The following is a 15,819-nucleotide window of genomic DNA, read 5'->3' as shown; positions in this document are numbered from 1 at the left end:
GAATTTTACTTTACCATCATTCTCTGAAATGAAATAAAGTGTTATAAAACCAAGTGGTGTGGGAATAAAATCTGTGGTGTAAATGAGGGCTTGGTATTTTAGCGCTGTGTTCCAATGTATATTTTAGCCATGGATTACTGTCAGTAGGAAAAAAGAAAAGCTAAAAATTCTGTTCTCTCAAAGATTACATTTCCCTCTAAGGGCCGCTATACACGCTACAACATCGCTAAAGCGATGTCGTTGGGGTCACGGAATTTGTGACGCACATCCGGCCGCGTTAGCAATGTCGTTGCGTGTGACACCTATGAGCGATTTTGAATCGTTGAAAAAACGTTCAAAATCGCTAATCGGTGACATGGGGGTCCATTCCCAATTATCGTTGCAGCTGCAGGTACAATGTTGTTTGTCATTCCTGCGGCAGCACACATCGCTATGTGTGACACCGCAGGAATGAGGAACCTCAGCTTACCTGCATCCGCCGGCAATGAGGAAGGAAGGAGGTGGGCGGGATGTTACGTCCCGCTCATCTCCGCCCCTCCGCTTCTATTGACCGACCGCTTAGTGACATCGCGGGGACGTTGCGGTGACACTGAACGCATCTCCCCCTTGAGGGAGGGATTGTTCGGCAGTCACAGCGACGTCGCTGAACAGTTATGTGCGTGTGACGCTGCCGTAGCGATAATGTTCAATAGCGATCACCACATATCGGCCATACGATGGGGACGGGTGCTATCGCGCTCGACATCGCTAGCAATTGCTAGCGATGTCGCAGCGTGTAAAGCGGCCCTTAGTCTTTTCCTGGTAGATTCCACCTGGAACCCGACCTGAAAAAGCACTAGGAACTGTCTCTAAAAATGTACAGTGCACAACAATGTGAAAACGACATGCTGTGTCTGAGATCAGTCTTTTGTTATTTGCTTTAACTGTGCAGTGGTGGAAAGAAGTGACATGAGTACTTTTTGCTAGAAAGCAGTCTATGTTTTGGGTGCAGATTTACTTCTACGTTTGCAGGAAGGATTTTGGATTATTAGTTAGGCTGAGTTCACATGTCCTGTAATCCTCCGTTAGAACAGATCCTGCAAAGTTCTGCAAACACAACCTTTTTGTCTTTGTTAAATAACTGATGTCTGTTGGGTCCATTTTTTTAACGTTGGAGTCTATGGAGAACGAATCCGTTTCAGATTGCTATTTAGTCATCCATTTTCCATGTATTTGTAATGGATCCATTTTTTTTCTTCAGGGATCCATTTTAAATGGAAGATAAATAGCAATCCATTAAAGGATCTGTTCTTCATAGAATTCCATGTTAAAAAAAACGGATCCAGCAGACATTATTTTGCCAACAGATCTCTGCAAAATCCGTTCTACTGAGTGATTACAGGACATGTGATCTCAGCCATAAGTTGATCCGACATATTCAATGTATATAGAAGTCACTTGTCAGAATATATTGTCATTAGGATCAAAGCCTTAAATAGGCCACTATATTTTGTTATCTCGGTTTTCTACTTCTGACCCTTAGAAATCTCCTGCTTATTTGTAGCTTGTGTACTGGTCACAAATGTGAAACTATCCAGTGGGAATATGTGGTATGTTAACTTATAATAGAATGCGACTGTTTTCTAAATTTCACAATATATCAGTATAGACATCTCACCTTATTTTGGGATTTAGAGTGAAGTTAAGGCTGGTCTGCATAGTCAGGTTGTACTCGCAGCTAAAGTTCATGAAGATTGGATTTTTGGTAATAAGAGGGCCAGAAAAGGCATCGATGCGGAGAGTGTTGGTAAAATAGATCTTAGATGAATCATTCTGGATAAGAAAATAAAGTGAAATGTTTACATTATGGACGTGAAAATCATGTATTTATTGGATAGTAGCTTTCTTTAAATTTGGTTTTATTAAATTTTACAAGAGAATATACATAGGATGATACCGTTCTGAAAAAATATTTCATCCGCTTTAGATGTCTACTGCTATTGTGAATTGCGCACTGACAATGGCGTCAGTCCATTGGGGCCCACGAGTCGAGGGCGCCCCGTCCCAATACAATTGAAAGCAATGATGAAAGAGGGAGTTCTCTGCTTACTTCTTCAGTATTCTTCCTTAAAGTCTGACATCTCTGCGCAGCGAGCGCAATGATGTCACTACAATGCGCTCGCTGTGCTGTGATGAGCAGAGTTGCAGAATGCTCACCACAAAAACCAGAGCAGCAAGGGAATAACAGGAGGTGAAGTTTGTTTGGGTTTTTTTCTAAATCAATAAGTACACTATAATACTATATGGAGGACTATGGGGTGTGCATTATGCTATATGGAGGATTATGGCGGGTGCATTATACAATATGGAGGATTATGAAGTGTACATTATTGTATATGGAGGACTATGGTGGGCCCATTATAATATTTGGAGGGCTATGAGGGAGCCTTTGTACATTATGGAGGGCTATTTGAGGGCCAATATACTGTATCTAAGCAATTATACACTGTGAAGGTTTGTGTGGGGTCCAGTATACTATACAAAGGGCTGGGTAGCGGCCATTAAACAATGTAAAGAGGTGTGGGGCCATTATACTCAATGTAATCCCACTATACTTCATGAAGGCCTGTGTGAGGGTCACAATTCGGGGATCATACTGTGTTGAGGTCACCATACTTTGCAGGGGTAGTTGATTGGGGGTACAGTAGGGTCATCATACTGTATACGTTGTGGGTACTGTGCAGGAATTCACTGTAGGGCTATTGTGCAGTGTTCAAGGGGAACCTTTGTTGGCATCATACTTTATGGGTGCAATGAAAGGGGATTCTAGGGGCTCCAATAGCAGGAAAATTACTTTGTAAGGTCTGCAAGGTTTTGAGTTACGCTCTTCTGTGACCCAGTTGAAAATTAATTATTCTCTTTTTGGTGGTGGGCAATTAGAACTTCTGCTATGGTGCCCCATGATTTCTATATACACCTCAGCTGTAGTGTATTTATCAACACCGATGGTTTATGTCCTGCAATGTCTTTTCTGTTAGGTTTCCATAGTTTGCTAGCATATACAAGAGGTTGGATGCCATCAATTTTCCTATTCAATATATCCTCATATTATATTATTCTAAGAATTAAGTACATGTTTAAATATTCCTAATATCATATATAAACCACTGGAAAAAATAAGGAAAATGGATTTTAAAACCCTATTATTCCTGAAAGTGCTATCAAATTTGAAAGGCTCAGAGGCACATTTATAGCAATCAAAACTATATTTAGAGGCATTATTTCCAAACTAAGGCTATGTGCGCACTAGAAAGTGCCTTTGTCTTAAGTAAAATCCGAACCCTCTTAAAGAATCCCGTACCCGCTGTAAAAAACCTCACCAAAACCGCAGCGAATTCCGCAAGCGGGTTTACCGCGGTTTGCCGTAGATTTTAAAACCCATAGGATTTGCTGGGGAATGACTGCAGCAATGTTAAACACATTTTCTGCAGCAATTCCGCAGAAAATCTGCGGCAAAATCCGCCGTAAATTTGCAGCGTGCGCACAGGGCCTAAGGATGGAGAAATTATTAGGGTAAGAACGCACTTTGCTTTTTACCTGCTGTCAATGTCAATTGTTTTTGCCATTTGGGTTTTGCACTGCAAAGCTGAGTGTTTGACCAAAGTTCTGCCACAAAAAGGCTGCAGTTTGAACAGCATAGTGCGGTTTAGAAAACCAAATTCCCATAGACTTTACTTGAAAAGCAGAACACATCCATTTTGGCATTAAATGCTGCAGTTGAAAAAGCAGCAAAAAAGCAAAGTGCGTTCTTACCCTTAAACTATTTGGGCAATATCCCCATGAAACAAGTAGAGCATGGAGGCCCCATCAGATTTTCTCTGTATACAAAGCTTCTCCTGACGAGATTCTGTGCAGGTTTTTCCATAGCACTTGATGAATGGGACTGTACAGGAAGAGTTTGACACAGAGTTACCATGAAATGTTTTAATAGACATAATGGGAGATGAGTTGTCCTCACAGTTTAAAATATTTTTCCCTTCTTCATTTGGAAATGATGACTCTAAATTCAGTTTGATAGAGTTCATCAGCCTTTGAATTGGTTTTATATCGGTTTCCTGAATAATGTAGTTTACAACGTTTGGTCTTGTTGTTCCCTTATAGTTGATTCTGACATATTATACTGTACTTCATTCTGTGATTTAAAATCAATAATATATAATGAGATGAGGCTGACTAGGTATAAAGAAGACAATGATTTTAGCTATCTGCTTCTGGTAGATGACACCACCAGTTATAAGTTAAGAGAGCCGTTATGTAAGTTTGTTCCTCATAAAATATAAAATTTGTTAAATGTACATAGAAAACAAAAAAAAACATTTTATAATCTACTGTGTTTATTGCTTTGCAAATGTATTTTACATGTCTGATGCCTATACTTTCAGGGGTTTTTTTCTGTCTGCAAGAAATTCAGTACATTCTGTGATTAAGAATGACCGTAATAAAAAAAACAGACTAAATGAAAACATAGTACCAGTGTCATCAGTGTTTGGTATCAGTGTGTCATCATTGTGTCCGTATTTACCATCAGTGTCTCATCAGTGTTTTTCACTGATGGATAAAGAAATAAATAAATTACGAAGCTTCTCCTATACTTTGCAATGTTAAATACGTACAGCACACAGATGGTACAGATGTTTTTCATGGACCCATAAACTTGTATTGGCCTTTTTTATTTGTGTTGTCATAATAAAATGGACATGTCTCTGTTTGTTTTGCATGAATCCTTGTCCGGTCCGTGAAAACACAAGGAAATGTGAATAGCACCATTGATTATAATGGACACATGTATACACAAAGAAAATGAAGGCAACACGTATTGCAATATAGTCATGTGTATGAGGCCTTAGGATTCTTTCAGACATCTGATTTTTGTGTATGAGTGCTATCTGTGGTTTTGATGGATAGGGTTAAATGCCGCGCTGATGACACATGTGATTTATCCTGAAGAAGGAGAGGGCTCTCTCTGAGGCGCGTAGAATATAAATCACCAACTTCTTTGTATCTTTGGACTAATTTCTTATGCGACAGCATAGCGTTAAACCCTTTCCATTGTCTCTTGATTCCAATTCCACGTGGGACTAGAGCAGTCGTTTTGATGTACATTAGCGTTAAGGCCCCGTCACACTAAGCAACATCGCTAGCAACATCGCTGCTAATGAACAACTTTTGTGACGTTGCTAGCGATGTTGCTGTGTGTGACATCCAGCAACAACCTGGCCCCTGCTGTGAGGTCGTTGGTTGTTGCTGAATGTCCTGGGCCATTTTTTAGTTGTTGCTGTCCCGCTGTGCAGCACAGATCGCTGTGTGTGACAGCGAGATAGCAACAACTAAATGTGCAGGCAGCAGGAGCCGGCTTCTGCGGAGGCTGGTAACCAATGTAAACATCGGGTAACCAAGAAGCCCTGTCCTTGGTTACCCGATATTTACCTTTGTTACCAGCCTCCGCCGCTCTCACTGTCAGTGACGGCTCCTGCTCTGTGCACATGTAGCTGCAGGACACATCGGGTTAATTAACCCGATGTGTGCTGTAGCTAGGAAAGCATGGAGCCAGCGCTCAGCATTGTGCGCTGCTCCCTGCTCTGTGCACATGTAGCTGCAGCACACATCGGGTAATTAACCCGATGTGTGCTGTAACTAGGAGAGCAAGGAGCCAGCGCTCAGCATTGTGCGCTGCTCCCTGCTCTGTGCACATTTAGCTGCAGCACACATCGGGTAATTAACCCGATGTGTGCTGTACTAGGAGAGCAGGGAGCCAGCGCTCAGTGTGTGCTGCTCCCTGCTCTCTGCACGTGTAGCTGCGTGAGCTGGTAACCAAGGTAAATATCGGGTTGGTTACCCGATATTTACCTTAGTTACCAAGCGCAGCATCTTCCACGCGGCGCTGGGGGCTGGTCACTGGTTGCTGGTGAGCTCACCAGCAACTCGTGTAGCGACGCTCCAGCGATCCCTGCCAGGTCAGGTTGCTGGTGGGATCGCTGGAGCGTTGCAGTGTGACATCTCACCAGCAACCTCCTAGCAACTTACCAGCGATCCCTATCGTTGTTGGGATCGCTGGTAAGTTGCTTAGTGTGACTGGACCTTTAGTGACTCTCACAACCATTCAAGTTGAGCCTTGACACTGTCTGATTCTATATCTCATATCCCAGATAAGACCCTATTTGTGATTTATTTGCCGCACTTCTCTTTTAGCCTTATCCTGGTTTTCATGGATAGCACTCATACCTGTGATAGTTTATTGGGCCACTCACATTTCCATAATTTTTTGCGGACAGGGCAGTCTGCTGAAAATTGCGGGGACATTTTCAATTTTGATTCAAGGGTCAGATCAAAATCAGCAGTGCAAATCTATGGGTCCATCAAATATTCTTACCCAAACTCTGATCAAAGTCTGATCTGAAAAATTGGTCCGTGTTTCCCATACTTGGAAAAATTGTACATCTATATGAAGCCTAAAGGCCGCTTTACACGCTGCGATCTCGCTAGCGAGATCGCTAGCGTGCGTACCCGCCCCCATTGTTTGTGCGTCACGGGCAAATCGCTGCCCGTGGCGCACAAAATCGCGCAGACCTCTCACACTACTTACCTGCCTAGCGATGTCGCTGTGACCGGCGAACCGCCTTCTTTCTAAGGGGGCGGTTAGTTCGGCGTCACAGCAACGTCCCTAAGCGACCGCCCAATAGAAGCGGAGGGGCGGAGATGAGCGGGACGTAACATCCCGCCCACCTGCTTCCTTCCTCATTGCTGGTGGCCGCAGGTAAGGTAAGGTTCCTCGTTCCTGCGGTGTCACACATAGCGATGTGTGCTGCCGCAGGAACGATGAACAACATCGTACCTGCAGCAGCAACGATAATTGGGAATAGGGGGGCATATCACCGATTAGCGATTTTGACCATTTTTGCGACGATTCAAAATCGCTCATAGGTGTCACACACAACGACATCGCTAACTTGACCGGATGTACGTCACAAATTCCGTGACCCCAGCGACATCGCTTTAGCGATGTCGTAGCGTGTAAAGCGGCCTTAAGTCTTATGCTCCCCCACTAGTAATGTGAATACAAAAGTTATGTATAATTTTTAGAGGACCCCAAAGACAATTGTCTACAAAACCCTTGTACCCCTTCTTTTCTGTACATTCTGTCCCTTATGAATAAAATAAAGATAATACAGAAACATCTTAGTGTTATTAGAAGTTGGCCACTTTACTTTACCAGATGTTCTGGACATGACTTTATGGCACTTACTAATAGCATTACAGGACGTCCACTACTTGTTACTCCAGCCTTGATCACAGACTGAAGCTCTCCTGTTCACACAATGGCTGCTGCTGGAGGAGCGTGACCAGATCAGTCCATCATCTCCTCAAATTGTAAAACATTGTACATGGCAGAGGAGTCTGATGGACTGCCCTAGTCACAAAACACAAGTCTCCATTTCCATGCAGTTTCCTCAGGTAACTTAGTGGCGGTGCGGCTGTCATCACTATGGGACATTTCAGTTATTGAAGTATGAAAATGAAGTACAATCAGTGCACATACAGAAAAATTATCTTAGAATACAAAAACAGTGTCCATATGATAAAACAGTAATGTGCCAAAATTGTGAAAAGGAAAACATCTTACCCAGGCAATATTCCCACACCATCCTATGGCTGCTTTTACTTGAATACTTCGTTCACGTAAATTATTAATAGTTTCATTATAAGTGAATGTACAGTCAGAGGAGTTATTAATTAGATGAAAACTATTGTAGTCATAACCGATTTCTTCGAGCTTGCAGTAGCTGATAGATGCTATCATTACACCACCATCACATTTCACTGAAGCATTCAAAGCTTGTGGCTCTGTGGAGAAATACAAAATTCAGCTTTAGTTTTATAACTAATTCACCAGAGAGGTAGATTGTATGCGAATGTAGAAATCTAAGCAATAATAAGTTATGACATGTCTATCTAGTATAAAGTATATAACGTGGACTCACATAGGAGACGTTGCAAGGCTGTGGTGTAGCAGTGTAATGCATAATCTCAGATCAAGAAGTAGAATCAGTCACCAAATATCTGCAGCATGGTTTACAATGTCCGGATTTTGCTTCAGAAAGTTGTGCGAACCGTATATTTTATTCTAGTAAATGGGGTTGAATAAAATCTCATTCACCTTTTTAAAGTTGTTGAGTCCAGTAAAAATGGTGGTAAAGCCATGAAAGTAGTGTATAAATGTGCGGTCACTCTACAGGTCAAAGACATTTCTTGTGAAATATATATTTTCCCCAAAAGTACTGAGCTATGATGAGTGTGAGCTGAGTATTTACAATTTCCAAATCCATCTATTGCTGTTGTTCTTTAGGTAAAAATGTGACCTTCTACATTATAATATCACAAGGAGACCATGACTATGTTCCGTCTCTGAACTGATAACGTATTCACTGTAAATTATATGGAAACATTACAGAACTCACTTAATCCTGCGTATGTAGTAGGATTACAGTTACACGCTACAGTATGAGTGTCACAAACTTCATCACTGTAACAGGTTGGATTGCACTGTGGTGTTTCTGTAACACAAAGAAATATCCATTAATAAGAAGGTTAATAAACGTTGTATAATCAGCAATGATATCGCTGATCTTATCTGGAATTTTCTACAACTGTGAATGATATTGTCGGATATTCCTACTTACGTGTGCAGCATTTTTGAGTACCGTCCCAGTACCAATTGGCGAGATTATTACAACAGGTGTTGTCATCCATTGGGCACAAACTTGCAGAATCAGGAAGACATGGATCAATATTATTACTGCAATAGCATCCGTTAGAACTAGTACAAGAACCACCACAGGTAGAGTCACTGCACACAATAGGACTAGACCCAGCTGTGGAAAAAAATATTCTATTTTAATCACATGGTAAATCAGATGATAATATACATATAAAGCAGAGGGCGTTCTTAAATACTCTGCATTTATCCTGTTAATACCAAAAATGTATATTCTTTCACATAATAAAAAAATAAATAAATCCTAGATTGTGTATTTGTGTAAGGGCTCACATTAATTTTTCTTGTATGTGAAAGAAACGGTCTGTTGTTACCAGTGTTTTTAAGCAATTTTGCCATCAGCGTGTCATTAGCTTTTCTCACATGAATAAAGAAAAATCTGATATTAGTTTCTCCCATTTCTCCTATCACACAGACAGTACAGATGGCATGCGAGCGCTGTCCGATTTCTTCACAGACCCATTGGCTTACATTTGTGATATTAATCAGACACCCGGAATAATATTGGACATATGTCTGTGATTTTCCGCGGACCCCACAATCTACAAAAATACATGGATGTGTGAATGGACCAAAGACTATACGGGCCCATGCCCACAATCAGGATGAACATTGTTTTGGATGCAGCATATTTTCCCTGCTTCCAATATGCTGCATTTCACAATACAAGCGCAGTGGATGGACTTATACAGATCCTATGCCCACTGTAGTTCTTGTTTCCGAAGCTAAACTGATCTCCGGCATGGCTTTCCGAGCTGCAGCATGTCAATTTATGCTTGTGTAGACGCGAGTGTTCTCGGCAGGAAAACACAGCAAAAATCTGCTGTGCCCAGAACCCTTAGGCTATGTGCCCACGGGACAACGTACCCGAGGACCTTTCCGCAGGTTTGTCCTCAGGTTTACCGCAGCTGCTCCCCGGAATCCGCAGCTATCCATTGCTGCGGTATTTCTGCGGAGTTGTTGTGGTAAACCTGCGGAAACAGTGCCGATTTCGTGCAGAATACCTGCGGAATTCCCACCCTGTATCTCCATAGTAGAGGAGCGGGAATTCCACAGATATTTCCGCATGAGTAATTGACATGCAGTTACGTGTGGCTGCTGGACATCTGCAGCATATTCCGCAGCCTCACATACTGCTCCATTGATACAGCACTCTCCAAATCACATAGGACAACATGAGGAGTGTCTGTACTTTCTAAAACCTGTGGATTTATCTAGAAAATTCAGATAAATCTGCAGGTTTTTCATGGCAAAATCCTCTGGTACGTTGTCCTGTGTGCGCATAGCCTTATTGTGGGCATGGACGCTGCGTTCTCTTGCAGAGAACACTCATGTCACCAGAAGAGGGAAGACACTGCATCTAGAACACAGCATCTCCGGTTAGTGGGCACATACCCTCATAGGTGTGTCTGGAAAACATGGATAGAACTAGTACGAGAAAAAAAGGACTTCATAAGTTATACCTTTTGAATATTCCACCAAACACTGTATGGGAAACATTTAATACAAGAAACAATTGAGAAAAAAGTATCAACTTAGATCTAGTCATACATCTAAGAGGAAAAGTTCCAGTTTTGCAGCTTTTTCTATGCATGTTCACCCCTGAATAGTATTTTGCTTTTTTACCTGAATTCTGTATTAATTTCTTAACATTTCTCTATATAGGCTGAATCATTTTTGTGATATAATGCAGAAAATTCTGTCTGCCTGCAGCCACCACTAGGGGGAGCTTGAGAGATAACTGCATACGGCCATTGTCACAACCATGGAAAGCTGCATTTAATCTTTTTGCTCAATGCCATTGTTGAAATCTGACTGCAATACAGGTAAATTAATAAGATATTCATCAAAAAAAGCTAGTCGTACAAATTATATTTTGTTAAAAAAAATGGCATTTACAACCAAACTAATTAATGTACAACTGTTTTTTTAATGTGACTTTTAAGAATAAGCTGGTTTGTGTATTTAGGTAATATCACTGTAGCCAACCATTATTTCTTTGTCTGCATTTAGCAGAACAGGCTTATTGCAGGCGGCTCTTTTTCAGTTTTCTCAGAACTCAGCTCCAGAGTGGCGAGACTGGCTGCCATGATGTTTAGAATACACTGCACACATAGGAAAGAGGAAATCCGGGTCCTCTACCTCTTACATACAATCAGCAGTAATAGGGTAGAGGACATGATACAATAGTAATCAACAGAGTTACTTAAAATCCAGCAATTATTGAGCACAAGCATTCCTAGGAACACTCATTTGCAATAATTGTGCAGTCTAAACAGGCTGGGGTGGCTCTGGCCTCTGAACGACGCCATGTACTCTGACACCATACACCAACAATGCACGCTGCTGTGTTGCAGCTCTACTGATCAGAGCCAGCAAAATAAAGTGCGCTGTCACTGTGCAAATCACACAATGACAGCGCACAGTGACCAGAGCAGCCGCTGAAATATTCGTCACTGCTAAAACTTTGTTTCCGGGAGGGGGCAGAGGCTGTGTCAGTGACTGCAGCCTCTGCCCCAAATAACGAGTTATTTGCGTATCCAAGCATGCACTGGGATTCTCAAACAAAGGATCAGCAGAGAGGAAGTAGAGGGGAAAAATTCAGATAGTGTAATCAGGGAAGGGTAGGGCATTCTTAATGCCGTCATATTGTAAATTAGTTTAGATTTGGGCAATAAATATATAGGGATTTGAATTGAAATTTCGTCAGCCTTCAGACCACCCCTTTAAGGCCTATTCACACTGCACAATTATGGAGAATATGCATTCCTAGAAACGCTCATTTGCAATAATTGTGCAGTCTAAACAGGCTGGTGATCACCTGACAATGAGCAAAACGGTAAAATGATGTTTTGTGCGGTATAAAATATCATCGGCTCAGCAGCAGAGCCTCCATTGTAAATGAGACTTGTGCTGCCGAGAACAATGAACAATAGATAATCTACTACAGATCGTGTCATGCGCATCTGAAGCTATATAGCTCTTTGTAAGTAGTCTGTTAAGGACTTGTCAGAAAGCAGTCATTTATGAAAATGTTGGAATTTTGGTAAAAATAATGAACATTTATTAATTTTCAAACTTTTAAGAATTATGCCCTTAAACCAGAGAGTTACGTCACACAAAAAAGTAGTAAATAACATTTCCCACATGTCTACTTTACATCAGCACCAGTTTTGAAACATAATTTTTTCGTTAGGAAGTTAGAATTGTTACGTTTATCATCATTTTGTAACATAATTTACAAAACCATTTTTAAGGGACCACATCACATTTGAAGTGACCTTGAGACCTAGGTGACAGAAAATAGCCAAAAGTGACACCTTTCTAAAACTACTCACTCACGCTCCTCAAAATTACAATTTTATTAACCCTTCAGGTGCTTCAAACAAACTAAAGCCATGTGGAATGAAAAAATGAAAATGTTACTTTTCCCACAAAAACGTTACTTTACCCCAAAATTTTGTATTTTCACAAAAGTAACAGGAGAAAATTCTGCTGAGTGCACCAATACCTCATATGTGGTTATAAAACTACTGTTTGGGTGCAGAGCAGGGCTCAGAAGAGACGGAACACTTTTGAAAAGCAAAATTGTCCGGAACCATTAGCAGACACCATGTCGCATTTGTAGAACCCCTGATGTACCTAAATAGTGCAAACCCTTCAGAAGTGACCCCATTTTGGAAACCGTACCTCTAAAGGAACTTATTTAGATGTGTAGTGAGCACCTTGTACCCCATTTGCTTCACAGAATTTTTTTAATGTTTAGCCGAAAAAAAAAAAATCATATTTTTCCCTTCCCAACCATGACTTATGGGTATGTTATAGGTCGTGAAGGGGATAATTGTGTTGCTAAAACTGTACTACAAACACAATAAATAATTATAAAACAAACAATACATAAAGTACTTACAATAGCAGGCAGTTGGAGAAGCTTGAGCATCTGCAAAAGAAAGCAGAAGAGAAAATATTTTAATGATAAGAGATGGAGAATGTTAGTTCATATAAAATTTATATTCACATGTTGAGGCCTTTAGTAAATTCACTGTCATCTAAAAGTATAATCTGGTCTAAAGGGCCTATTAGAGGTTACTGGTTATCAAGTAAGAGCATAGACCACTTCATACAGCCTCATGTCCACGTGGCTTCTAAGAGCTTGCACTGCTCTGATGGGCTTGATCAGTTTACTGTATATATTACAGGAATGGCCAGTTATTGGATTGGCTGCCCCATAATAATACAATTAACCTGCACCGACCACTTCACTCTCTTTATGGCCTGCTTTCTTGCTTTTAAACAAATAATTGTCTTCAATGCAATGTTTTTTTGGGTTTTTTTTAGGATCGTAACCATTCATTGAAGTCAGATGATGCCTATTGATTTCACTAGATACAATGTAATCTGGCATTTACATGACCATTAAAACTACAGTTATTAGAAACAGTGGGAATCTAATCCATGTTCCCATTAGCTCCAAATAGGATAGTGGAGCAATACTGAACAGGACATGGACAGTATCTGTACAGTTACTGGAAAACAGTAGTGGAGATCTTCTAATCTCATACAATCTGTTTATCTAATAAAAGGGACATAATAGACACTAAAGCGGGCTTTACATGCTGCGACATCGCTAGCCGATGCTAGCGATGTCGAGCGTGATAGCACCCGCCCCCATCGTACGGCCGATATGTGGTGATCGCTGCCGTAGCGAACATTATCTCTACGGCAGCGTCACACGCACATACCTGCTCTGCGACGTCGCTGTGACCGGCAAACTGCCTCCTTTCTAAGGGGGCGGTTCGTTCAGCGTTACAGCGACGTCACAGCAGCGTCACTGAACCGCCGCCCAATAGAAGCGGAGGGGAGGAGATGAGCGGCCTTCCTCCTTCCTTCCTCCTTTTCCGGTGGACGCAGGTAAGGAGATGTTTGTCGTTCCAGCGGCGTCACACACAGCGATGTGTGCTGCCGCAGGAACAACAAACAACATCGTACCTGCAGCAGCAACGATATTTGAGAAGGGACCCCCATGTCACAGATGAGCAATTTTGAACGTTTTCGCAACGATTCTAAATCACTCATAGGTGTCACACACAACATCGCTAAAGCGGCCGGATGTGCATCACAAAATCAGTGACCCCAAAGAGATCGCTTTAGCGATCTCGTAGCATGTAAAGCCACCTTAAGCAACATATAATAAAGCAGATAGAGTAATCAGAACTGATCATCCCCACATGTCAGCACATTTCCAGTCAAATTAGTCATGTCCTTGTAAAAATTCACTGACAACTTTCTCAGTATGATTGTACATAGAGAGATAGTTGTCACTCACTATATTGATCCACCCACTGGACTCCTAAGCATGGAAAGAGTACAGATATAAAGAAAGAATGCAGATTATATTGAATCTTTCCCCACAACATATCTATTAATATGCTCAGCTTCTCTTGTTTTGTACCATTAAATTACAGTATATCTAAACAGTTGTTGGTTATCATACAAGAATCTTAAAGGATATTCTGATTTTAGCAAATAGCAATTATTCATTTTAAACTGAAAATTTCTGTAACATATCAACTTTTCATAGTTTCCATGATCGCTGCTTGCTGTCACTCAACAGTAGCCTTCATCAATGAAGTATAGTATAGTGGAAAACTGTTATTCTTTATGCAATTATTAACAATTATTTTCTGACTATAGAATACTTCTTTACGTTTGAAAAAAAAGAATGTATAATATAATATTTTGCATAATCTATTAAATGCATTAAAAAAATGGTTTCAAAATAAATATAAATATTATTATTATATTAAAAATATGAAAAAGAAAAAAGATGAGAGAAAATATGGAAACAATAATACATAGAAATACATTTCTTTAGAATTGTGTAATCCTCAGTAAACAGGTGTTACCTGCAGATTTCAGCAGAGAGCACAAAGCAAAGAAGAGAAGAAATTTCATTGTTTCAGTGTTTTCTCTTCTTCAGGACGAGATGCAGATGTGCTAACAACTGTAATGCACACACTGTCTGCTGCTTTTATAAGGGAATTACTCCTAAGGAGGCAGAAACACTGTAGATGTGTAGGTGATGTAATAGGACAGTGACGTAGAGGCTGAAGGGGTTTAGGTCAATCCTAGAAGGGAGGTACTAGCTTGGGGTGAAAATGGCTAATTGCATTCCCCCTTTTACAATCTTGGCGTTGGCCTTTAATGTTTTACAGACGTAGTTCAGGAATGTAACTGTACAGATGCAGTAGGTGCTACCTTTGAAGATGAGCTGTTGCCCTACCTTACCCCCAAGGTTATATGTCATGAGCTATTCTTGACACTGTGGGTGAAACTTATTTTTTTTTCTATACTGAACTATGTCCCTTAAAGGGTATATCCTGGACTTAAAAAAAAAAAAAAGTGCCTAAGCACTAATAGGCAGACTACCTGCCTGTTGTTCCCGGAGCCATTCTCCGTTGGCACATAGCGGTCACCGACCACTCTTGCTAGTGATCCAGTGGATTCATCAACTGAGTTGAGGCTTCTTTTGAACTCTGCTCTGTGGATGGGGTGATACAGACAACATCATGTTTATTCACAGTCGGCTCCCTACTGCCTAACTGGGGGAGCCAGTCGTCAAAAAGCATGAGGTCAGCTGTCCTCCCTGTCTACAGAGCAGAGTGCGCAAGAAGCTGCAACTCTGTTAAAGTGACGTCAGCAAAAGCAGATCACAGGCATAAGTAGTTTGTGACCGCTCAGTGCTAGGCACAACAGGCAGGCAGGTAGCAACTATCTGCCTGTCAATTCTTGCCCAGACATTTTATTATTTTTTTTCTTTTTTTTAAAGTCTTGGTTATACCCTTTAAGAAGGGGATCCTTTAATCATTATGTGTACATTATATACATTATATGTTCTACTACAGAACATTGCATTTGTCTATCTTAAAAAGATCAACTCTGACCCAGTGTAGCTCAATATCTTTTCTCAAATTACTTGAAAAATGGAAATAAGCAGAAAAAGAAAA

At 40.9% G+C, this 15,819-nt stretch overlaps 1 protein-coding gene across 1 annotated transcript in view; it reads right to left on the bottom strand.

Moving 5' to 3' along the window:
* Positions 1 to 15,819, bottom strand: part of LOC142289700 (uncharacterized) — a 41,149-nt gene that overhangs the window by 7,206 nt on the left and 18,124 nt on the right. The window contains exons 3-8 of the mRNA XM_075333626.1: positions 12,723 to 12,752; positions 12,615 to 12,672; positions 8,718 to 8,909; positions 8,496 to 8,591; positions 7,661 to 7,881; positions 1,658 to 1,812 (exon numbers count right to left, since the gene is read on the bottom strand). Of these exons, the coding sequence (XP_075189741.1) occupies positions 1,658 to 1,812; positions 7,661 to 7,881; positions 8,496 to 8,591; positions 8,718 to 8,909; positions 12,615 to 12,672; positions 12,723 to 12,752 (752 nt within the window). The remainder of the gene's footprint in view (positions 1 to 1,657; positions 1,813 to 7,660; positions 7,882 to 8,495; positions 8,592 to 8,717; positions 8,910 to 12,614; positions 12,673 to 12,722; positions 12,753 to 15,819) is intronic.

The sequence above is a fragment of the Anomaloglossus baeobatrachus genome, chromosome 2, assembly GCF_048569485.1.
Source record: "Anomaloglossus baeobatrachus isolate aAnoBae1 chromosome 2, aAnoBae1.hap1, whole genome shotgun sequence".
In the NCBI taxonomy this organism is placed as follows: Eukaryota; Metazoa; Chordata; class Amphibia; order Anura; family Aromobatidae; genus Anomaloglossus; species Anomaloglossus baeobatrachus.
Note: the sequence above shows the minus strand (reverse complement) of the source record. Positions and strands in the feature narration are given on the sequence as shown.